Source organism: Hippocampus zosterae, chromosome 15, assembly GCF_025434085.1.
Source record: "Hippocampus zosterae strain Florida chromosome 15, ASM2543408v3, whole genome shotgun sequence".
NCBI classification, from domain to species: domain Eukaryota; kingdom Metazoa; phylum Chordata; class Actinopteri; order Syngnathiformes; family Syngnathidae; genus Hippocampus; species Hippocampus zosterae.
The window spans coordinates 10,805,801-10,830,448 of record NC_067465.1 but is presented as its reverse complement, the minus strand read 5'-3'; the positions used below and the strand labels follow the sequence as shown (position 1 = coordinate 10,830,448).

The window sequence follows — 24,648 nt, the reverse complement described above, 5'->3', positions numbered from 1 at the left end:
TGCGAATGTAAATGCATTGCGCAACACCACCAATGTTTTATGAACATCTACTACGTTGTACAAAGGTGGAGAAGACCCGGCATTACCTACTACTGAGGGAGAAGCTGGAGGCCACCCTGCTGGCCGGCCAGGATGCTCTCTACAAGGGCAGCGAAATCAGCGACTTTGCCAAGAGTCCAGTTCCAAGCCAGAGTCCTGCAAGCAGCCCAGCAATGGACAGCCCCAACCAGAGGCAGAGGGAGCTGGCTGCCAAGGTGAATCCTCCTCAACTCATACAATCATTCTACTTTTTTGACGGTTAATTAATAGTATTTTTTTTTCTTTCCAGTGTCTGCGTCTACTGATGCACACCTTCAACAGGGACTACAGCCAGGTGAGCAGCAGTGCCAGTGAGAGCAAGGTGAGCCCCTGCCCAAACCCTTTAATCCGGCCCGTAATCCCCTCGGAAACCTTGAGTGACCAAGGCCTGCTCTCCATTCTATTTTATTTATTTATTAATATTTAATCATCTCTTAATATTTTTTTCTCACCTTTAATCACCCCGCTCTATTTCTATTATTAGACGATCCTGCATTGGATTTTTACGGAGCATCATAAAATATTCCCTTTATTTCATTCAAAGGTCTTTCGAATTCCTCTTTTTCTTTTTTTCTTTTTTTTGGATGGACCATGTGTGACAAGTAGTCACATTTTAAAACATCTATGAAGAACATCTACTCTTGATGAATAGATCCATCAAGAGGAGATGTTGTGCAGGGGGGAGATCCAGAGCCACTTTAAAGCAACTTTTAAATGTGTGGGTTTTTTTTAAACGAACACATGGCTTCGCTTTAGCTCAGTCTGTTTAGCTCAATGCTAACAAACAATTCAAAACGCCATAGATGGCCTAACGAATGGCATTGTTGTGGCCATGTTATAACCCCTTAGGCAATGAATATCTGAACTCAAACAGTGCAGGAAAACGTAGACGGACAATCTAGCAATACTCGGACGTATTCTTTATCCCATGCGATGAAGTTTTACGGTGATTGACTGATGAGTTTTGACTGGCTCCATGAATATCCATGTGTGTATACTGACCCCTAGTGGCCAGGTCACACATACCAAAAGGAGCAGCACATTGTCCATTGAATTAAACACACTTAAAAAAGCCCACAAAAACTGTATTTCCCTACGTTATAGTTCATGATGTTAATAAAAGCATGTGAGACATTTTATAACACTGCCAAAGTGTTTTAATTTGTGGAAAAATGCACAATGTGTCTCCTTTAAAGTCTTTTGTTGTTTATTAGCATACACTAGCGACGATAATGGCTTTTCAACTTTAGCCTGACCTCCATCGTAACACATCATTTTAATCACTCCTTGAATCTGCAAGGACGTGCTTCCTACTAACCTTCCATGTTACTCCTCCTGCATGGCCATTTTAACACCACACAAGGGGCTCTTGAGACAAGCCAGATTGTATCATTTCCGCAAATTGACCAATTCCTGAATGCTGGCGTGCGTGCTACGTGTGTGTTTTGCGGATGTGCCGGGTCGTGCCACATGTGCGATTCTCTCCATGCGTGTCCGTGTGTTTCTGTAGCTCTCCGAGATATCAGCGTCGCTCATGAGGGAGGCGTCCGTCTCCACGCTGAGCACGCTCACGCCGTCCTCGACTTGCCCTTCGCTGATTGAGGGACACTACGATATCAGGTGTGGGACTTTTACCAAACACACCATTACATCCATTTACATATTGTAACCTTCTTTAAAAAAACTCAAAACATGGCAAACTGAATTAAACAGTGCTGGTTATATTTATTAGTATAATAATTTCATATCAGAGGTAGAATTGAATGCTCTGTTCAACAAAAGGTTTTTAATTTTTGCATGAGGAATCGTTTAAGGCTCAAATACGATCACATAACTCAAATTTTATATCGAAATGCCAAATACATAACAGCAATCAACATCAACATCTGGAACCTTTCAACAGTTCTGCTTTGGCGCTACCGAGTGGCATCTTGGTGTCAAGGAAATATCTCGTCATTCCTGTGTTATAGACACACTGAGCCTGGTTCCGGAGCGTCGACCCCTGATCTGGACCCTTTCAGCCCGGTGGACAGAAAGCAAGCTCTCAAAGGCTGCAGCTTTGTTCCGGACATACAGGAGATACGAGTCAGGTCGGGATAATTGCACTCACACACTTATTGGGACTTTAACCAGGTTTCACTTAATATGTATGTAAATATGTGACATATAATGTGGCGTACTGGAAGCAGTGCAGCCCAGAGAAAGACAACATGAAATGAAGGCAATAGACTTTAGGGAATCATGAAATACAATTTCATGGAACAAATATTAGAATTTAGGATGTGGGTTCATGCTTCTGACATTATTTTGTGATTATGTGCAGCCCAATCGTGTCCAAGAAAGGTTACCTCCACTTTCTGGAGGCCCACACCAGCGGTTGGGTGAAACGCTACGTGGTGGTGCGCCGGCCCTACGTTTACCTGTACCGCAGCGAGCGGGACAGCGTGGAGCGAGCCGTCATCAACCTGTCGTCTGCCAAGGTGGAATACAGCGAAGACAAGCAGACCTTGCTGCGGGTACGAGCCAAAAGCATCGCAAGTGTTTCCCCGTGAAATGAGTGTCGGGAGTGACTCGTGTTTTTTTTTCCCCCTCCTTGTCTGCAGACTCCAAACACTTTTGCCGTGTGCACCGAGCATCGTGGGATACTACTCCAAGCCAACAATGACAAAGAAATGCATGACTGGCTTTATGCCTTCAATCCTCTGTTGGCGGGTACCATCAGGTGAGTGTTGGCAGTCGCCATCAAATAGATACCGTAGGCCGGCTTCCTGTTGAATTTCATACATAGATCCTTGAGACTTTTGTTGTCCGTTCTGCTGTGATTGACGTGTCCACCTCATTTCGTGTTGATAAGAGAAAGTGAATGAAATGCAACTGGTTGCTTAAAATCCCAAACTTTTTTTCGACATGCCCACATAATTTCATGCTGATCAGCCAAATCCGGGTCGGGGGATCTTTTTTTCAACAATGGGCCATTTTCTGACAGCTGAATGATCATCCATTCTCTGGAGATGAGCACCACGAGCCAGAATTCGGGCAGAGCATCACATCCTGACTTCATAACTCAATCAAATGTACATATTTTTTTACTGTTCCCGCAGGTCTAAACTGTCTAGAAGAAAGTCGGTCCATTCGGCACCGGTGGCCCATAGGATGTGAGCCTCTTCACAGGCATCTAAACAGCACCAACTCTCTTACCTTACATAACCCACTGAAATAACCTTCTAAATATACTGTATCTAACATGCTATCACTGTTACAAAGCTGCATGTTGACAACACCCTGTACAGCAGAGTCATACACATGCAGGTGGCCATCCTATGTGTTTGCAAACTGGCGAATATGCCACGTGTGTTCTTTTTGTACACAGTGACACCCCGTGGCGGGGAGGTTCCTCTGCATGATGATCGTGCTAGTTTGTGTAGTCTCTTGCCTTGTACACGTTTCGCTTCGAAGGTGTCACAGTACATTTAATACTAGTTCAGCTATCATGTGGCTTTGGAAAAAATGGAAAGCCCTTTGAGCATTTATTCATTATCCTTGATCCGTGTACTAGTACGCTATGAGTTGAGAGAGCGCTATAGAAATAATCATGTAATGTATTGCATTGCCATACAGCACACTAGGAGAACAACTGTGTCTTAGTCGTACCAATTTTTTAATGTATTTATTTATTTATGGTTACTCGTGCCACTTTTTGCCTTTTGGTCGTATCAAAGATCCTGATTAAGGGAACCATTTTCAGCATTTATTCAATATCTTTGATATTCATCTTAATGTCCATATGCTAGTAGTCTTAGCATGACTTAGCATGGCGCTTTTGGCCTAATCGTACGCCATTAAACCTTCCTAATAGACTCCTGTCCTTCCCTAGTACCACTTCTAGGTCCAACTAGTCTTCATGCGTCACATTCTAGTAGCCTTGTGAGCCCTACTTATGGCACCAATAGTAACTAGGAGTGTTTCCTCACTAGTAACACATAGTTGTTGTACTAGGATGTTCGAGTGGTCCTACTTGTGTGCGGGAATGTCATGCAGGACTGGGAAACAATTTAACTCGGAAAACACATTCGATGTACTAGTGCCCTTACCATAAAGTCAATTCTGCATTTTTTTTCTAACCGAAGGTCATCCAAGGTAATTAAACGTGACACCAGTAGAGGAAGAAATGTTCCTAGTACGCCGTTCTAATAGTGATCTGTACCACTACTACTAGTGACATTGTGAATTACACTAGTTTATATTTAGCGCTTCACTAATAGTACTAGTAGGGCACAGATGTCAACAGTGCACAGTTTTGCCTCACCAGTAACATGAAGTTGGCCTACTATGATGCCAAAGAGAGTTTAGTGGGAAAAAAACGTTACTCGTGTAACACAGTCGTTCTACTATTGGGTGGAATTGTCTTAAGGGTGACGACAAAGAATGTACGAGTACGTGGCCCTTTGTATTGAGATCAATCGAATAAATGCTCAAACATCTTTCCAGGTTTGGTGTAAAGTAGGACCAAAGGGTCAAACGTGCTCCCATTATTTTAGATTTTCCTCAGAAAATTACATAATCCCCTGACCTTTGAGAAAAAAAAGATGATCCCCGGTACGTAGAATCACAAAGTAATGTTATTTATTGTCGCATTATGTTTTTCGTTACTTGTGATGGAACTACACAACAATTTTGCTGCACGGCACTTTATCGTCCTTGTTAAGTTGTTGCATTACCAAAGTGTTTTCTTTATTGTTTGTGCATAATTTACACTTGTCTCACTAAATTATATCGCATCAAAATGACAAAAGGGTACACACATACCGATAATCTGTCCGATTATCGGGTGCCGCTAAAGGATTATCCTGAGCAGTTATCCTGCGGTGTGGGTTGCGTTAATCGTGATTTGTCCTCCCCTATCTAGTTGGGAAAACTGTCAGGGGCCAGCAAGGTAAATGTTAAACCTGTTCAGTATTTACAATGGGATATTGTGTGTGTGCTCAACGCTGAGTAGGGCCAACCAGCAGACTCTGATTGAGATGTGATACGGAATGACGCTCAGTTAAGTAGAGTGCAGACATACCCATCGTTGGGTCGATTTTGAGCCGTATTCTACTCCTTCTGATCAAAGGCGGCAAAGTTCTGATTATCGCTAACATCAAAAGATGATCTTGATCGATTGTGGTGTGGTGTCGTGTCGTGTTGCTCATGGAAAACTGTCAGGGTGGCCTTTGTAAGTGCTGAATCCTGTTCAACATTCACAATGGCAAATCCGTGCCGTATGTGTGTGGTCAAAACTGAGTTGGGGCGAGCCACGGATTTGGCGATTGTGACAAGAAACGGCGTTATAGTAGTCAGTGAAGTGGGATACACACATACCGATAATTGGGCGGAATGTTAAAATGCTCATTCGTGGTCCTCCGAGACAAGTTTCTCCTACGGGAGACCAAATAATCTTCAAATTCAAAATTCAATGCTCCCTCTTAATCTGAATCAACAAAATTCTGATTATCGGATGTCTCCAAAATATTATCCTGAGTGATTATCTGTGGTGTAGGTGTGTGTTCGGAGTGATTTTTCTTCCCACATCTGCTCGGAAGAAGTAAATTTTAAACTTGGTTAAGATTTACAACGGTGATTGTCAGACGTTTCATGCTGTACTGTATGTGGTGTTATGTATTGGTCATCTGGAGCACACCGCACATTCTGAGATCAAGTGGCAATTTTTGTTCTTATCATGTGTCTTTTTAAAATCGCCAACGACTTCAGTCGATAATTGGCATTTCCTACTCTTGTATAGTGTGTTGTACCACAGATGACCAATACATCAGACAACCGGGCCACTTCTAACTCTGACTGGAAGGGAGGAAAAATGATCTAATTATCGGTATGTGTGTAACCCGGCTCATTACGTTAAACATTTGTTTTTATTTAAAGAAAAATTAGGGTCATGTAAATTCTATCCATTCTGTCTTTAAAGGTCATGCGTGAAGTAAACTTGGCAAACCATCTTTTGAGTTTTTGCTTCGGGCTAAAACTATTTCAAGCATACTTTTTTTTTTTTTTTTTTTTAACACAACCATCCCGAGACCCACAATTCTTGTCTTTGGGTGACATTACACTTGCGGGTTCGACGCTCATCGGGATCTCACATCGGGTAAATAATTACTTTGTCAAATTTACAAAATAGGATTTATTTCATGTGGCATTTTCTAAAGTTACTTCACTGCTGACCTTTAAGAGTTGCTTTGTCATATCGTCACCGGTGGTAAAATGCAAAAAAATTGACTTTTAATGCAGGAGCCTCTCATAATGGGAATTTTGGAGAATAACTTACGAGATCCGGTTGGTAGGTTGTAAATTAATTCTGTGAGAATAAGACGTCATAACCTTCCTTCTTTGAATTTCTGCCAAGCTGGCGCATCATTGAACATGAGATACGTAGCACTGCGTGTTTTCTGTTTGTTTTGCTTTCTGTTGCCCGATCCAGAATTGTTCTTTTTTTGGTTCCAATTCTCCCTTAAAAAAAAAGAAAAAAATTGGTGATTATGAAGAGGAAAGTCCACACAGCAGCTCATGCCTCCCCTTTTCTCCACCTCCTCTTGTTCAGCTTGTTAATAGGCTAAAAGTGAATACTATTCATTTTTGACATATACGAGTGAATACACTCATATCGTCGTATTTTGTGCTAGCCTGTGATGTCCATGGTGTCCCTCAGTATCACTTGTAAGCCCAAATCTGACTTGTTTGCATAGCCTATTATGGAATTGTTTGTAGTTGGTTTTAATGCCAGTTTTTGCCAACCTTTGTTGAGCCAAAGCACAAAAGGTTGCACCAAACAAAAAGGCCATAAAAAGTATATTTATGCTTTTGGGCGGAATCCTCGCATCACCCAAAAACAATAAGCGGACTGAATAGTTGTCTAGACGGAAATGACTTACCTTTGTGGCTGACTGGTTCCTTCTGCACCGATGCATTACGGCGATCCATTTTTACCAAAAGCGGCTTGATCAAATGTATCTCACCTGAGTGTTTTCACTCATTGTCTTTTTTTAAAAAAAGTTTTACGGCACACCTCAGACTGTTCAACAGAGTTCGATTTTGCACCTTCTGCCATCTAGTAGAAGAGCATTCAATTGTTCCCGTTTGTCACGAAACGTCGCTGGCATCGATAGACAAGAAGTGTACACTAAAATAAATACATCTGAATTTCCATGGCAATTAAGTGACATTGGACCATTTCCCAGGCCACATTGACAGGAATAACTGGACTGAGATACCCCCTGAAAATAAAAATAATGAAATGACATTTTAATCATGAAAATGAAAAAGAAAGGTTTGTTGAAGACATGGTCTGCCAACCATTTGGTCTTTTGTTTTGCATGCTCCAGGCCAGCCAACCTGTTTAGCCATGCAGCCTGATAGGGAAAACCTGGAACGACGATTTGAAAAGCACTTCCTGCATGTTTTGGGGTCATCTTAGTCTCTTCTTTCTTTTCGGGAAAAAACGTTCATGATGACCAAATGGAAAATGAGAAGAAAGATTTATTTCTGCCCTTGATTGTACCTTCTAGAATGCAATGCACTATTTCTTTCAGTGGAATCCTGCACATGTGCATTAGGCTGAATTGCAATTCGCATAGTAACAACACAAGTAAACAATAAGTTAGTTATGGGAGCGTTTCATTGGCTTGGGCAAACAAGCTGGCAACACTCTCTTCAAATACATTTAATTTAAGAAATCTGAGTTGTGTCACTTCAACCATGCAATTTAAATCCTCTAGAAATTGCACTGAGGCTTGTATTCAAGGGATTATTATCTTTTAGTGCATTTGTTTAACAAAGCGCCCCTAAGTGACCTCATTTGGGGACGCTGTCAATTTTTGTGTGCACTGTGAGCTCTGCTTCATATCGGGCTGCTTCTTTAGAGTTGGATCCCAGCATGCGGGTCCCACATTTCGTCCTCCGCTCTCCACTCCTTTTTCTCCTCCTGCCTGTAAAAGTTCAGCTGTAAAGTTTAGTCACTACCCACTCTTTGTAACGGACTTTCCCGTCTGGCTCTTTCTTGTATATAAATGATGATCCGCAGTGTGCGTGAGTTCTTTTCTGTCCACTGTACGCCACCACGAATGAGAATATCACATTTCAAAAGCAGTCTTGCAGGGTGATCGTTTTTTGCACTTTTGTCCCCGTCTTCATCTCACTTTTATCTTCTTTGTTCTTCTCGTAGCTTGTCAAGAGATTTAAAATAAAGAGAAAAAAAACGTAATCTGAATAAATGAGTGATCAAATGTATGCTCACATCATTGTATTGTCCTTGTTTTCAGTTGAAAATGTAGTGTCTGCTAGCTACGGTGGAAGCTTTGAAGTAGAACTGCCCAAAGTATTTCCTTAAATGTCATTATTCATATGTGACTTTGATCGTTATTTTTCTTGTGGGTATCCATTTGAACACACAAATAATTACCAGAATCGTAATTGCCCAATTTGCATGATTTGCGTTTGCATTATGCATCCACTAGATGGAGCTACGCCAAAGGAATACAAATACAGTACAGCTTATTTATACAGTATAGAACTTTCACAACTGCTGCAGCTGTAACAAAGCACTTTACAGAACATTTAAAATACTACGTCCAAAACACACAGTTATACCTCGGTTTTCGACCATAATCCTTTCCAGTAGACTGTTCGAAAAGCGATTCGTTCGAAATCCGAAACTATTTTATTAGCCCATGATTAGGGGCTGATACACTATGCAGAAATAACAAAAACAGTCAGATTTGCGTAAATCACAACAAAACACGTCTGCTCACATTGAACTCTACACAAGGAAGCATCACTTCCTCATGTATACACATACTGTATATATATATATATATATATATATATATATATATATATATATATATATATATATATATATATATATACCGGTGTGTGTGTGTATATATATATATATATATATATATATATAAAGGGACTTTATTCGGAAATTATAAGGCGCACTGTCAGCTTTTGAGTAAATTGAATGCTTTTAAGTGCGCCTTGTAGTGCGGAAAATACGGTAATTGTTTAGCTGTGGTGTCATCATCTAATTGTTTAGTTGTCTGTGAGTCACTTGTTTATATTGATGTCCTGTTCAATACGACCAACTAGGCTTAGAGAAGATCCAAAACCACTTTCAAGCTCCTGCATACATCGACTTGGACCTCCCCGTGCAGGTCACTCTACCCGTCCTTCCTCTTGAATTATGGACAAGTGCCCCCCCCAACTGAGCTTTAAGTCCAGGAGATTCATCTTCAATGGTTTTCGTCTTATTAAGTCACCAATGAGCACAACAGCAGATTCTGGATTTCCTTTAGGAGTCACCACATTTCTTTTCAACTTTTCTCCATCCACGACTTAACGGTGAGTGCTGTTCCGATCATCGTGGTAAGTTGTTGATTTTCAAATGAGGATAATGTTTTCCTTGTCGGGCGGATAACGCTTCTATGACATTCTAAAATGCATATCAATGTTTTCATGTTTGATAAAAAAAAAAGTAAATTCATAAATAATGATAACTGTGCTGTATTTCATCGTTGAGTGGAGAGCAGTCATTTCAGGGAAAAACAAATTCCGAAGCACCGCCTACTCATGTCTGAATTAACATCATTTAAATGCACTGTTCACTAACAAAGTCATTTAAAATATATACCGGTATTTTAAAATATATACTGGTTACAAACTTGCAAGTGGAAATTTGACAAAGTAAAAAAAATGTCAGTCTCATATGTCACCATAAAATAAAAGCATTGTAAATGTGTTTCCACAAATTTATTGATCATATTATGAAGGTAATGCAAATTTTGCTAATTAAAATAAACTTCAGCAAAATTTGTTGAAATGTAAAAAAAAGATAATTCTTGAAATTGAAACGGCAATTCATGTAAAGAATCTTGATATATATTGATTGCATTTGCCGTATGACTGACATTTGACATTTGTCTTAATTTGTTGAATTGCCCTTTGAAATATTCTAACCAGTATAATAAGCAAAACAATGCGATGCCAATTCATTTAGCATTTCAATTCAGATTAGTTTTGCACCACCAAGTATGAAAATGTCCCATCCATATTCCTAATTTTTAACAGAAAACTAATATTTGGGCGAATTAAAAAAAAAAAGTTGACGCATGGTTGTTGTTGGACAAAGGCCGTAAATGATAAGTGACCAAAAGGTATTACTAGTATATTTCATGCACCATTTAACAGTGCTTAGTGGGTTCAGGCGATCTTGGGCAAGGCTCCAGGACACCGTTGAGGTTACCTGAACCACAATATCCCATTTCCACTGACTCTCACAAGCTTTCTCCTGCATGCCGAGAAGCTTCACATTTCACCGCGATTGTTCTTTGCATTAAGTATGTGTGTGTGTGTGTGTGTGTGTGTGTGTGTGTGTGAGACGGAGGGACTTGATTACATCGTGTATTCAGAGATGTGCCATGTCAGGTCCAACTCCTGCTCATTTTATCTGCTTCCTGTTCTTTCAGATTCGGCCAGCTGCTGCTTCTTGAGAACTTTTTCAATCAAAATGGAGAGCAGCAAGGTGTTCACTGGTCTAGTCCCGATATTCAAATTTTGTATGCAGATGAGAGAAAAGTATTGGGTCACATATTGTGAATGATCACAGGTGGCCTGAAGGAAAAGAAAAGTGGAATTACGAATTGACTGTATGAGTAGTCTAAGTCCATCAAATCTATCCATATTTCATAAGGATGTAGAAGGCATCCAGGCAAAAGCGCTGCTCACATTCTGAGTCTTCTGTGAACCTCTGAATCAGCCGTGACGCGTAACTGACACACGCAAACACCTAATTCGTAAACAAACACGGTCCGGCTCAAGTAGCAGACTAGCTAGCCGTGCGTTGCCATACCAACACACCAGTTGAGAATCACTGATTTCTTCAAGTCTTCAATTAACCAACCCAAGCATGTTTTTGGAATGTACACAGGAGGCTATTGCAAAGGAGTTTTTTAAAGAACATATCGTGCATTTCTGTCACGATTTAAAACAGTTCCCAAGTGTCTCGTTAAAGTATACGTGACTTGTTTTTATCAAAAGATCATGTGTTATGCTTTGCGTGAGTCCAACAGCCGGTGAAGGAGGTGCTCCCCCTTCCTCGACTCCAGGAGATTGATTTATCCCCACCCCCGAATATTCACCAAAGACAAACGGGGTCCATGCAATACATCCACACGGCCTCCTCAGGTAAGCCACATTTATGCCGTTGCTGTTTTTAACTGTAAACTAGGCAGGGTACATTGAGAACTTGCTGCCGGTCAAGCAAAAAAAGTTTTTCTAGATACAACAAGACCCATTTGACAAATATTGACTTTTCTCTCAGTCTCATAAAATATCGACCAGAGTGTTACATTCTTCATTTGAAATGCTTTTCCAAGCCTTTACCGCAGCCTGTTTCGGTTCTCGTTTGGTCCTGGGGCTTTCTCCCTTCAGTTACGTGTTAAGGTCCATGTGGCCAGACTAAGACATCCACTTTTTTGCCCCTGATGAAATCCTTTGTTGTGTTTGTAGCTTCCCCGAATTAATTTTTAAATGCATTTTTTGTCATTTATCTCTCTGGTTCAGTCAGTGGGTCGCAGGCTTGATGCGGTTCCGAGACTTAAGGTTCTGACGTGTAACTGAATAAATAAACAAACCCAGCTCATTCAAGCGCTCGTAAACGATGCCCATGTTTGGGACTCCTTGCGGACGGCATACAGGGAACATTGACGGTGTGTGTGACCTGCGATTAGCTTGCGACCAATCCAGTGTGTGTCTGGGACAGGATCCAGCTTCTCCACAAGCCTCGAAGGAAGACAAACGCTTTACAAAATGGGTGTTGTCACTTCATTTATTTATTTGGCACGTCAGCTTGGTAAAAAAAGATTTGTCATGATCCACATCCTTTCACGGGGAATTTTCATTTCTATCTTCATTTATTTATACAAAACTGTTCTATTATTAATCCTCCTAAGCCGCTAGAATGACAAGATAAATGAGACGGATGTCAGGGCGTTATTAACCCGTGTGACTTAATTTCTTTCTTTGGCGTTTCAGCATTTCTCAATCACGAGACGATTAGACTATCTTGCGGAATTGCAGTTGAATTGAGGGGAGAGGATCAGCGCTACAAAATCGCGACAAAATAACCGAGAACTCAAGAGACGGCTGTGTCACATGTTGTGATTGGTTTCTAGTGATGACATCATTCAACCAGCTGAAGCCTCCGGAGCGAGATCTCGCACTGACGTCCCACGTGAAGTCCATCAAGTCATTGAAGCAGGCTGGCATCACTGCGGCCATTTTCACTGGACAAATGGTGAGCAACCGCTTGCTAAATGATCAAACCTAAATGCATCTCTCGGGGTAGCTTTCGATGTAAATGCAGATATTGGTTCAAGTGAAGGGTTTGCTTCCAGTTCACTGAGGGAACCTCAGTGACAGTCCCAAGCCAGGATAATTGGTTGGCTTGTGTGTCACGGTGCGCAACCGGGTGTAAAAAAACAAACCGAGTATGAGTTTGGACCATGGCTCCAGTTTTTCTTTCTTCCTTGGGCCACAGGGAGGTTCCTCCGTATCACTTGATCCTGGCCTGCATCTGATTCCAGTTGCCAAACTTGTTGGGTTGACCTCCTCCAAGTTGTCTTTCGTCACTCTTAGCCTCCCTTGTGGATTCCAGCTTAGTACGAAATGTTATGTTTGTTGCTGGTTTTCGAATTGAGTCCAACTTCCATTCCAGTTTCTCTCCGGCAATCACTCCCGAGATTGAATATCGGTAAGTAGCGGCAGGTCTGTCGTAGATTTTGAACATTCAACATTCGTAGCTCCCAAGCCAAGTACTTAGAAGCAAGTCTGGAGAATGTGTTCACTTCACAATTTCCGCGGCTGAGACTCAAACCCAGGTCCTCAAGACACCAAATCCCAAGAACCGGGTCACCAAAGATCCGTACATGTCACTACAGAGCACAACCCGACGACAGATGTGCAACAATGACTTTTTCTCCACGCAGAAACTTGACAGCGAAGAGTTTCCGCTGGAGGAACCGGTTATGGATGCGATCCTGGCCGACATCGAGGCTCTGGTGCCCACTCACGACGAGGCTGGCCGTCCAATTGCCGAGTGGAAACGTCAGGTGATGGTGAGACAGATGCAGAACCGACTGCAGGATGAGGCAGACCAGAGGCAACAGGTACAGTCATACCTCATCTCAATCCACACGGCGTTGAGCGTTTCTTCCTTTGAGGGAGATTTGCGTTTGTCTGCTCAGTATGATTCCACGTCTGATTTGTTTTTCCTCCCTTCACAGGACTTGACCACTGACTGCCCACCGGTGGACGGCTGGAAGTTCTCCCAGACCCACAATGCTGTTCTTGGGCCCTTTGGTGAGCTTCTAACTGAAGAAGACATCCTGTATCTGCAACAACAGATCGACAACGCGTCCCTCCAGAAGCGTCACCAGGCCTACGAGCTGGAGCTGACCAGGTTGATGAAAGAACTAGGGTCTATGTTACCGGACCAGATCCTGAACATCTCTCTGAAGAAAGAGGGTCTGCACCAAATGGACGAGCAGCCAAGTCAAGACCTGCCGGTCTGGTGTAGTCGCGTCTCCGAGATAGTCAGAAGTATGTCGCTGTTGGTGGCCAACCTGACCCAGACCATCGAGGATGGATCCATGAGGACCATGGGGGAGCGTATAATGAAGGGACGGCGGGGTTCAGGCGATGGTCTGGAAGTAGACCTGGGCAATAAAACGCTGCTGGACCAAAATGGACGTCAGAGAGTGTCCGTTTTGGGGCATCGTTTAGACAGCAATAGGAAACGAGTGGAGAAGGAGATCCGTCAGTCCGGGGTGTCCGTCAGAAAGCTTCGAGCCAATTTTGAAGGGCAGATTGGTGGCATTTATCCCTTTGCCGGGGTGGTTCCAGGTAGCCAGGCCTCAAAGAACGAAATCGTATCTGAGTTGTCAGGGATGAGCAAGCCAAATGGGAATGTGAGATTTAGCATCGATCCTATAAAGCATTCGGCTGTGATCGAGACCACGAGTCTAAGGAAAGAGCGCATCGTAGTGTTGTTCCTGAGCCACTGGAAAAAATCGGCTTACGCGATTGCCACTCGGGCAGCTAAGCGAGATGCGAAATCGGAACGAGGCCAGCAGAAAATCCCATCCTTGTTTCAGTTCTGCCAAAAGCGAGGCGCGGTGGACAAGATGTTAACTTCTTGGAGAAATAAACTCCAGCCGCGTGGTGTTCAAACATCCCGTTTGACATCGTCGCAAAGTCAACTTCAAGTGTTCTCTCCGGAGCAATTCCTACCTGAGGTGGATGGCACGGCGGTGAGCCACGATAGTTTGACATTGGATCTCTTCATGCTGGGATACTTCCACATTTTGGAGCAGGAGTTGTCGCCGGTTGAGAGGAAGATGAGGCATCTGCTCTGCTTCGAAGTCTTTGACCATGTGGGGAGTTTCCCATGGGAGACCGTGCGGGAATTCCACAAGGTTGTTCTGGAGGAAATCCGAGCCGGAAGCCGACATTGGAGCGACGGCTTCGATGACATCAAACTCCGCTTCTTCGGCCCATCAGAACCAAAGTCGGATAGCGGGCCAGAGCCTTCAGTTGTAGTTCAGTGTGCTTTGCCGAATGAGGTCAGCTGCGGCACAGACTTGTCCTGTTTCAACAACGAAGACATTTGTCAATATATTGATCGCAGCTTTGCTTTCTGGAAGGAGAAGGAGGCGGAGATCTTTGATTTTGAACATTAAGCACACTCTAAAACCTGATGCTTTTTTTCCACTTAGTGTGTGTCGAGTGTGGTTATTTGACATGGGCTGAAGAGTGACTTGGACAGAACGTAATTTACATTGATCTTAGCACGAGGGCAGCGGAGTGCTCTAGTGTTTAGCATGTCTGCCTCACAGTCGAGTATCACAGGTTGGAATCTCCACATTCATACAAATGGACAATTTAGAGTATTCAATGAAGCGAACATAAATAAATAAAACCTTGTTGAAAGTGCACTATGAATTTTCTGCATGGGAATGGATGAACTGTGTCTTTGTTTTCCTGCACCGTTCATTCTGCCTCCCTTACTTCATGCTTCCTTGCATCCCTCCTTCCATACTCACACAATCCTTGTCGCCCACCTTCCATCCTTCCTCCCTCACTTTCTTCATTCTTCCTTGCCTCGCTTTTTCCTTCCTTTCTTCCTTAAAGAAGTCAATTTCAACAGCGTATATCTACTTTTGAACCCCAATGTACACATCTCTCTTGTCCACTTTCCGCTCCAATGCAATAAGGTGAGGATGGAAATAGGTGAGGTCGCGCATGCGCACAAGCGGCGGCGAGCTGCCAGGAGGACGCCGAGCTGCATACCCATCATTCGAAGCGAAGAGAGGAGCATCATCTTCATCAGTCTCATCCTGCCCTCCTTTACCACCACGCTGCTACGAGCCAGTCGAGACAGTTTTTCCCCCTCTGCAATAATCAACCCTTGGAAATAATACTAATAATAAATAAGCGCCATCATGTCAGCCGGCGGAGATTTGGGGAACCCCCTGCGGAAATTTAAACTCGTCTTTTTGGGAGAGCAGAGCGGTGAGTCACACCATCACAGATGCTTCCCTTGCAACCCACCTTTAGCGGCCAACATGTTTATTATGATGCGAATATAAAAAAAAAGCCGGGGTGTGGGTGGGGGGTGTTCAATTGCAAAAGATGACGTGGTGCCTGTCTTCCCTTTTCTTCTCGTCGATTGTGGGGGAAACGTGTTTAAGCAAGACTGAGGAGAAGCACGACCGAATCCAAACAAAATAGGATCAATATCTCTTATTAGTTGTTTTTTCCCAACATAAAGTACTGCTATTTAGCCTCTGTTGCGTGGGGCGGTGTTTCGGTGTTTAGACGTGCTGCAGTGGCCCACAAACACAAGCCGACTCTTTCTTTATTATCTCGCTTCCTTTAATCCTTGTATTTGTTGTATATATCTTCAATCCAACCCATAACACGACAGACTCCTCTATTATGTCATCGAATGGCGTTGTTTGTGTACGAGTCCCATGCATGTGTCAGTTGGGGACACACCCAAGGCTGCCGATGTCTGCTTCTTTCTGCAGCATCCGGCTCGTCCCCTGTCATAAAACAAGCGCACAGCCAAAGACGTGACGTTACACAACGTTTTTTGTGTGTTCGTGTTCATGTGTTAAGAGTTGCAACGATGACTGTTTGTGTAATGCAAACAAATGGCAGGCCTTCCATGCACCCCCCCCGCCCCACAACACCGTCATCACAAAAAAAGTAACAAAAAAAAACCCCACACAAAATAATACGTGCGCGTGTGTGGCCTTGTGCTGCAACATTGCTGTCCGTGGTGCTGAATAGAGGCCCTGCCCAACACCCTGTTCGTGTCTGTTTGCGCAAAAAAAAAGGTCTACCCAGAAGGCAGCATCTCCAGGTTTAAAAATATATTTAAAAATTACATTACTTATCAGATATAGATATCTGATTGTTATGGGTATTATGCACCGGCTAGTTGAGATGCAAGGCGTATTGGGGGAAAAATAGGAGTTGTAACGTTCGAAATAAAAAAGGTGACTTTTGCCTTTAAGAAAAAGAAAAAAAATGATGCTAAATAAGAATAGAAATAATAAAGTGGTAATTCTGATACCAGGCCCATAGTTGTCATTTGTATTACAATTCCCTATGGTGAGAAGTTACAAACAAAAGTCCTCGTCTTGCTGTTTGTTAAACAAAATGTAAATATCCTTGATTCATTTTTGACTGTTGGTTTCAAAAGTTGTCTTTTACACTCCTAAATAACGAGCCTAGAGTCACGCGCGCTGTTTAATATCCTTCTGCTATCTTTCAGTGGGAAAAACATCTCTCATCACCAGATTCATGTATGACAGTTTTGACAACACATACCAGGTGAGATGCAAAACTGTCGCGTAAATATATATAGCAAGTGTGTTTTAATTCCCTTCTTTGAAGTCGTATTCCAAATGTTGAACTTGTTTGGCTCATATGAGCACACTACAAATGTCATAATGCCGCCTTTAATCCAGATTACAATCTTGTCTTTGTGTAGAAAATACTGATTATGTTACTAATCTTGGTGTCATTTGTTTTGCTATCAAATGTGGCTAGTGAAGCAATATCGTCGACATAAATGAATATGGATTTATCTTGTCCTTGGCTGCGTGATTAAATCCTGAAGAAGACAATTAAAGTGAAGCAGATTAAATCGGATTTATGGCTCCACCTTCTATATATCTTTTGGCATTTGGAATTAATGAAGCTGCAAATTAGCCTTTTTCCTTGTGTGCAACAGGCCACCATCGGGATTGACTTTCTTTCAAAGACCATGTACCTGGAGGACCGAACAGTAAGAAGCATTGGTTGTCTTTTAGAATGACTTGATGGTCAGATATATTTAGCAGGTTTTACATTTATGAGAGTTTGCATTCGCTGTGCTCAATCAAATCAGGGAGTGGGGTGACTCTTTACTCTTTACTCTTATGACTCTTTACAAAACCCCAAACCAAGTGATAATTTCTCTTATAAATGTGAAGGACATTACATAATCTGTTGTATGATGACTTTGATCCTTAGAGGTGGTAAAGTTGCTCAGGATAATATTTTAGAGATCAAAAACTCAAAAATCTGACCCAATAGGGTTTTTTTCCCCGTTCAGGTTTGACTTTTGCGACAGTTGGCTTCAACTGTTTTACAAGAAAATCGCCGAAGAAAAATCATTCTTTAACGCAAACCCACACTACAGGCCGATTGCTCAGGATAATCTTTTCGAGACATCTGATGAGCAACCCCTTTGCTGACTTTAATCAGAAGAGGTGAAAAATGCTCAAAATTGGCTAGAAAGCCAAAATGTGTATACACTGTTTATTTGACTATCGTTCCATATCATGTCACAATCACAAAGTTCATATCTTATGACGATCGGCCTTGTCCATTTTTTCAATACAATACAATACAATACAATACAATACATGCTGACTTATATAGCGCTTTCACAACAGCGGCCGCTGTAACAAAGCGCTTAACAAAACAGTTTACATAAAGTAAAATAAACACAACACATAACATAAAACACAGACAGTCGTGCAGTCCTAACCACTTTTCCGTCACACGCTTTGTTGTTTGAAGCGGTTTGAGATGAAAGAGGAGAGAATCAAAGTGTCCTTTAACCAGTGGATCAGAGACGTCATGCTCAAAATGTGCACACGTCGGCTACAAGCTAAGTTTCAAAGTCAACAAGAAGCTGTAGCATCCATTGACGAAAAAAGAGATTGGTTAACTTCTCCTGTCCCAATGAAATCCATTTCAATTCCAAGCGGCGACTCACGGTTCCAAATATGCATCGGCGCTCTTCGCCAACGCTCCTCTCTCCTCATCCTCAACTTCAGCGGCCATCCATCCAGCCGCACCAACGCCAACTGTCCAACAGCGCTGACATAGCCACTGAACAAATCGGGGTTGTGAAAAATGCTGCCCATTACTGGCGCAAAAAACACAAGCGCCCCAGGTCTGTCCAGCACCGACAGTCAATGGCGCCGACATTCCTCCCAATCAAAATCTGTGCTGGTACAGGCGTGCTGCCGAGAAGGCGCAACCACCAAGCACAGATACTGCTCCTTTGACAAATGTCGTGGCCAAAAAGCGCTGAAAACAGTCCATATCAGGTCCACACAATGAAACAACAAACAACATGTGACAAAACAAAAGACAAAAACAGCAAAAAAGAACAAAAAAGCAAGGCTCTTGAAGAGCACTTGCCGAAGGCTGCCTACTCGGGCGCCATCTTGGAAAAAAAAAAATAGCTCAGGGAGGGAAAATCATTCTCAACAAACCCCACGATGCAGGATAGTCACTTAGGATTATGTTAGAGAAACATCTGACAGTCGAGATTGTGTTGATCGGAAGGTGTGAAAAATGCCCACATTTGGGACAATTGGTATGGAGGTACACCATTTTAATTTGACATCACAATCATGGAGTCTGCCTTTGCCCAACTCTTTAATCGTGATCAAGCTAAAGATTTTACAATAATCAGCATAGGCTATTTTCCGAAGCGATTGTGGAGGAACTAAAAGCACTCTTGACACACCCCACACCACAGGATAATCACTCAGGATAATCTGATCATCTTCACTGACTTGTGTGTGCTTCACGTTTTTAACTTTTACGATTACATGACCCCAGTTAGCCACAGTCTATGCGTGCCAAACAACTGAATAATAGCTCAGAATAAACTCCTAAACATTTGAAAATTCGTCCTTTACTGATGAAAATGCTCAAATTTGGTCCGATTATCTGTGTTTATATATCCTGCTTAAGCAAATTTATAGGCTACCTGACCCCAGATTGCTGCATCGGATAAATGGCACAGGATAATCTCTCAGAGACATTTGATTATCAGTTTTTTGATTATTTTGTTTGGAAGGGAGGAAAAAATCTTCAAATTTCATCCCGCTTTTTGGTATGTGTGTACCCCGCTTTAAAATTGTTCCTTGCTGCATATAGAGTGTCATTTCAGCTCAGTAGGAGGAAAAAAAATCCTGTTTGACTAATCCATGATGGGATTTCATTTCTGCCTAACACGATTAGCCAAAGGTTATTTCTGATGGTAATAGCATCAGTGTGCTAAAACGTCTTGACTGACTCTTCTTTTTAATTGGGAAGGATGCCCTAAAGTTGAAAAGTGGTTCATATCGTATACTGTTGATGTGTATAGGTGAGGCTGCAGCTGTGGGACACAGCTGGACAGGAGCGTTTCCGGAGCCTGATCCCGAGCTACATACGGGATTCCACAGTGGCCGTGGTGGTCTACGATATCACAAGTGAGCAGCTCACGTGTTTGTTGTCCATCTGCTTAAATGGGGCACCCTCGCTGTTTGTGCTTCTCATCCAAAACTGTTTATGATTACCTGTATTAATAGTTTAAAAACGAAATATGGAACAAACTATCACCAAGAAACACAAATGTACCTCGAATTAGCTTTGAATGTTAGCTTCAAAATTGGCATTGCAATTTTTTAACAATACCACTACCGTTAACTTTTGAAGTCATCTTCCAACGTTAGCTCCACATTAGCCCCCATGTTTGTTTTTCGAAAGCTATGTTGAATATTAGCGTTAACATTACTTTCTGAATTCAACCTCCAACATTAATTAGCCTCTAACGTTATTTATTAACTTCAAAACCAAGCCTTGACATTAGCTCCTAAATGTTAGCCAATGATGACAATGTTAGCTCCCCGAACGTAAGCTACAGAAGATGTTGGTTTCCAAATTTATCTGAAATATTCAACATTATTTCAACGTTGTTTGTTTTAAAACATTATTGCAAATCCTCGTGTCAAACTATGATTTATCTCTTGCTAATGTGTTTGGCATTTGGCTATTAACACAACTTGATAGTTATTCTTTTAGAAATGTTTTTTTTTGTCAGATTTTAGCGTTTTGCCAAAGATGATCGTGTTCATTTTGATTAAATATAATGACATAATTATCCACAACTAAGGTACTGTCATTTTCAGTGTAATGTGTTGGATCCCTGTCAGTATTATCTAGTTTAAAAATAAACAAACTGGAATTTGAAAAAGTTCAGTGCAATAATGGTCCAACTCCAAAACTGGAATAAGCCCGCGACAGTTGTCATTGCCTCCCTTCAATTGACTAAATAAAATGATGTATGCATGTGACATATTCCTCCCCAGATGTCAACTCGTTCCAGCAGACCTGCAAGTGGATCGATGACGTCAGGACCGAGAGAGGAAGTGACGTCATCATCATGTTGGTGGGCAACAAGACGGATCTGGAAGAGAAGAGGTGAGGCGGCAGTGTAACATTGCTCATCAGGAGGTCGATGCTGATCAAAATGGCTACCGCCCCCCACCCCCACCCCCACCCCCAGGCAAATCACCATTGAGGAGGGAGAGCAGAGAGCCAAAGAGCTGAACGTCATGTTCATTGAGACCAGCGCTAAGACGGGCTGCAATGTCAAACAGGTGACACGTTCTCCTCAGACACATCAAGGACAATACAGTCAATGAATATCTGGTCTTCTTCTACTGTAACGTTTCCCCAAATTTACTGAGCCAAGGCATATGTTTTAAAAATGTCACAGCACACTCCCAAGCAAGAATGTCACAAATATCGGTCCTCTATGAATAACCTGAAAGCCATATTTGAGTAATATGATGGAAACAGAAAATAACTAAATAACTACAAAGGTGGTTATTGTAGAATATTACGTGTCTTAAAGTATCTAACTTGACTGCACTTAAAAGGTGGGGTTCGCAGTTTTTAACCTCACTTCACAAATCAGCCCTCCCCAACAAAATAACTGCGCTAGCACCATAAGGCTAGCAGTAGCACTGTAAACAAGCCAACGTCAGCCACGCCTGCTGAGTTCGCAATCGTGTTACTATAACACTAAATTTATCAGTTTAACGTTTTATTTTTTTGAATGTACAATCAAGTAGAAGTTAAAAAAAGGTGATAAATGTAACTGTTGAGCTGAAATATTGTTCATTCCTCATGGCTTATTGAGATCCCTTTCCTCGGCATCTGTTTGCTAGCCTTGCTCAGTTGTAAGCAATATGTGAACATTCTATTTTACTCCAGTCACAAAGTATTTGCTTTCCAGACTCACAACATGCATCATGCACAAAACACTGCCTTGTATTCAACAATTGAAATCTGAATCGAATATGAAAATGATTTTTCTCTCTGCCTTCTTCAAGCTGTTTCGTCGTGTTGCAGCAGCTCTTCCCGGGATGGAGAGCCTTGACGATGCCAATCATGAAGGCAGTATCCTTAACGAACACGGGCACGGAGTCGCTATTGAGTAGGCAAACATATTGGCTGCCTTCATTTTGAATCACTGTCAAATGGTTTGCTGACATCACTGCACAGGAAGCTCAGTCTGGTTCACTTTATCAGGAACATGACTTCACACACTACCATCTAGTGGACATTTGACAAACTGCACAAAGGATATTACCCTGCACTATGCCACACAATAAATACTATGCTTTCCCTTACTACAGTATACTGTATATGTATATTCATACCATACTATAATACTATAGAATTTACCATACTAACATTACATGCAACAACTGACATACCATAATATTCTATACATGCTATGCCATTCCAGAGCACACCATAGTAGACCATGCTGTGCTACAAGTATAGTATGCTATGATATACTACACTATAAGTTTTGAAAATGGAGACAGAGGAGACTTGTCTCATGTTTGGCAGAAGGTCATTCCAAAGGGGGCACGGCTTAGTCCTTGGTACCTCCAGTAGCGGTGTGGTCCACTGAGCTGAGGCACCAGCCAGGTATGTAGAGGTGGAGGAGCTCAGAGAGGTAAGGTGGGACGACACCATTTAAATATTTGGACACAAATAAAATCATCTTAAAATTAGTTCTAAAATGTACAAGGAACCAGAATTGGAGTTATCTGCTCCGTCCGAGTAGCTCTAGTTAGGAGGCGAGCAGCAGCATTTTGGAACAACTGGAGATGCTTGAGGGAGGACTGGCTGACTCCAAAATACAATGCATTCTAGTAATGTAGCCAAATTGTAATTTAGGAATGGATTACTGTTTCTAAGGGCTATTGAGAAAGGAGAGGCTTTACCCTAGCCAGCTGCTTAAGATGAAAAAAATGGTTTTAACAACAGCACCAATATGAGAGTCCAATTGAAAAATCACTCCTTTTTCTTCAGCAAGACATCAATCTGAATATCATCCGCATACCAATGAAAGGAAATACCATGCTTTAGGTCATAGGTGTCAAACTCAGGTCCTGGAGGGCCACTGTCCTACATGTTTTCCAAGTCTCCCTGTTGCTACACACCTGATTCAAATGAACAGGTTCAATGTCAGGCTTCTGCAGAGCTTGCTGATGATCTGAGTTTGACACCTATGCTTTAGATGTAACCCAGGGGCAGCAAACACATTGAAAACAGCAGGGGCCCAAAACGGAACCCTGTGGAACTCCCACCACTATGACCACACTGTATCATACCATACCATAAATTATACTTCACTGCACTGTACTGTGCTCGTTTCTATATGTAATATATTTATCGTATTGTGTTGCTTTGTATTTTTCCTTAAGCGGCACTTTCCCAGTGATTGACATTAAGCTGGACAAACCGGCGGAGCCGAGCGTCCCCGAGGCCGGGTGCTCATGTTAATGCCGAGCTGTGATTGGCCACAGCTCCCTTCACGCCATTGGCTTGTTGTGTTGCTTAAACAACTTCCTGGTTAGCCTACAGTTGACTCTAACTCCAATTGGATGTACTCTAGGATGTATCTGATTGGACACATCAAACTTTCTCTCGCAATCAGTTGTTCAGTTGTAAAATATTGTATACTTTGTCAATATGTAAGTGACCAGAGGACGAAAAAGAGAAAATGAAAAGGAACACGAAAATGTTTTTGGAGGGGGGAAAAATAACTGCAAAGGAGACCAGTTTCTTTTCGCTGTTATGTTTTGTATTTTTTATATATAAACAGGGAACACACCAAAATTGATGCCTAAGCATCAAAGGAGAGTTTTAGGCGAGAGGCTAGTTAGTGGGGTGTTGGTTGGCCATTTTCCACCCTTAAAATGGCGGAACACGTCTGAATGTCTGCAGCACGCATGCATGCTGATCCGATTTATTATTGTTTTGTTTTTTTAACTGGCCTGACTGCTCTCAGAATGTTTTCTAGCATCTCTCTGTCTTTCTCTCTATAGCATCGTCACATCTCACACAACTTCCTGTAGGTTCACATAACGGTAGCTGTGAAAAACGTGGCACTCTATCTCTCGTTGGGTTCAACTTTTATAGAAATTGTACTGTGCATTAAAAAATATGAATGATATGAATAATAATAATGTACAAAGAAAACAACCGCCTCTCCTACCCTGCGCTCCCCTCTTGAATCCTAATCCTTCCCGTCCACATGTTTAACGATCCACGGTAATGCACTGCACTGTATATAATAATGTAATATGTATGTTGTGAACGTCCTCTCTGTCCAAGTGGTCCTTGTTCACCAGTATGAATACTGTGATAATGTTTCATGATTAATAAATGACCAATTAAAGGGCTTCACTCTCCTAACTCACAACACTTACATGGTGCCAAATGTGATTTCCTGGGATCAAATGCACATTTTGTATCATGCATAGCAGGGGCCAAGGCATCCTTCGTACGTGGATAGTCATTAAATTTAGGAAATGAGCCAAATTAGCAATGGGCTGACTGAAAAGCGTGATTAAATTGATTTTATTGTATTTTATCCTTACGGGGGAGCTGGAGCCTCATCCAAAAATCTTCTTTAATTTTAATTGATTCCTTTACATATTTCATGTAAGCTTTAATGTAATTTAAATCTAATCTGTTTTTGAAAAGCCTTATTCATTTCAGGGACATGAGGTAGAGCCTTATTTTATTTGAGTCTATTTAATATTTTGTGATTTCATTTTTAAATTTTATTTAAATATATTCCAGTTCCTTTTA

The 24,648-nt window shown here is 41.9% G+C and overlaps 3 protein-coding genes across 9 annotated transcripts in view; all 3 read left to right on the top strand.

Moving 5' to 3' along the window:
• kif1ab (kinesin family member 1Ab) overlaps positions 1–8,361 on the top strand; it is a 35,483-nt gene extending 27,122 nt beyond the window's left edge. For all 5 annotated transcript variants that reach the window (XM_052087342.1, XM_052087341.1, XM_052087340.1 and 2 more), the window contains 7 exons: positions 66–254; positions 329–400; positions 1,589–1,698; positions 2,049–2,168; positions 2,402–2,594; positions 2,682–2,800; positions 3,180–8,361. In XM_052087342.1, the coding sequence (XP_051943302.1) occupies positions 66–254; positions 329–400; positions 1,589–1,698; positions 2,049–2,168; positions 2,402–2,594; positions 2,682–2,800; positions 3,180–3,237 (861 nt within the window). In that variant the 3' untranslated portion in view covers positions 3,238–8,361. The remainder of the gene's footprint in view (positions 1–65; positions 255–328; positions 401–1,588; positions 1,699–2,048; positions 2,169–2,401; positions 2,595–2,681; positions 2,801–3,179) is intronic.
• Positions 8,362–9,059: 698 nt separating this feature from the next.
• On the top strand, positions 9,060–15,122 carry LOC127615996 (espin-like protein). 3 transcript variants are annotated; one of them, XM_052087397.1, is made up of 6 exons: positions 9,060–9,471; positions 10,596–10,651; positions 11,199–11,313; positions 12,303–12,424; positions 13,116–13,295; positions 13,413–15,122. In XM_052087397.1, exons 2-6 carry the CDS (start codon positions 10,637–10,639, stop codon positions 14,865–14,867), a joined length of 1,887 nt encoding a protein of 628 aa, XP_051943357.1. In that variant the 5' UTR covers positions 9,060–9,471; positions 10,596–10,636; the 3' UTR covers positions 14,868–15,122. The 3 variants fall into 3 exon arrangements, with proteins under 3 accessions (XP_051943357.1, XP_051943355.1, XP_051943356.1); XM_052087395.1 differs by having other exon boundaries at positions 13,116–15,122; XM_052087396.1 differs by lacking the exon at positions 9,060–9,471 and having other exon boundaries at positions 10,011–11,313; positions 13,116–15,122.
• Positions 15,123–15,469: 347 nt separating this feature from the next.
• Positions 15,470–24,236, top strand: rab6bb (RAB6B, member RAS oncogene family b). Its single transcript, XM_052087463.1, has 8 exons — positions 15,470–15,699; positions 16,970–17,028; positions 17,432–17,485; positions 19,853–19,958; positions 20,838–20,949; positions 21,035–21,128; positions 21,867–21,933; positions 23,270–24,236. The coding sequence occupies exons 1-8, from the start codon at positions 15,630–15,632 to the stop codon at positions 23,332–23,334; spliced, it is 627 nt and encodes a 208-aa protein (XP_051943423.1). The 5' UTR covers positions 15,470–15,629; the 3' UTR covers positions 23,335–24,236.
• Positions 24,237–24,648: the final 412 nt, after the last annotated feature.

What these genes read in the sequence shown, in the direction of transcription:
- LOC127615996 (XM_052087395.1), top strand. An exon ending in CATCCACACGGCCTCCTCAG is followed by an intron (nt 11,314 to 12,302) that starts GTAAGCCACATT and finishes ATTGGTTTCTAG; the next exon opens with TGATGACATCATTCAACCAG. An exon ending in CCATTTTCACTGGACAAATG is followed by an intron (nt 12,425 to 13,115) that starts GTGAGCAACCGC and finishes TTCTCCACGCAG; the next exon opens with AAACTTGACAGCGAAGAGTT.
- rab6bb (XM_052087463.1), top strand. Translation starts at nt 15,630, where the DNA reads ATGTCAGCCGGCGGAGATTTGGGGAACCCCCTGCGGAAATTTAAACTC. An exon ending in GTTTTGACAACACATACCAG is followed by an intron (nt 17,029 to 17,431) that starts GTGAGATGCAAA and finishes TGTGTGCAACAG; the next exon opens with GCCACCATCGGGATTGACTT. An exon ending in CGGGCTGCAATGTCAAACAG is followed by an intron (nt 21,129 to 21,866) that starts GTGACACGTTCT and finishes GCCTTCTTCAAG; the next exon opens with CTGTTTCGTCGTGTTGCAGC.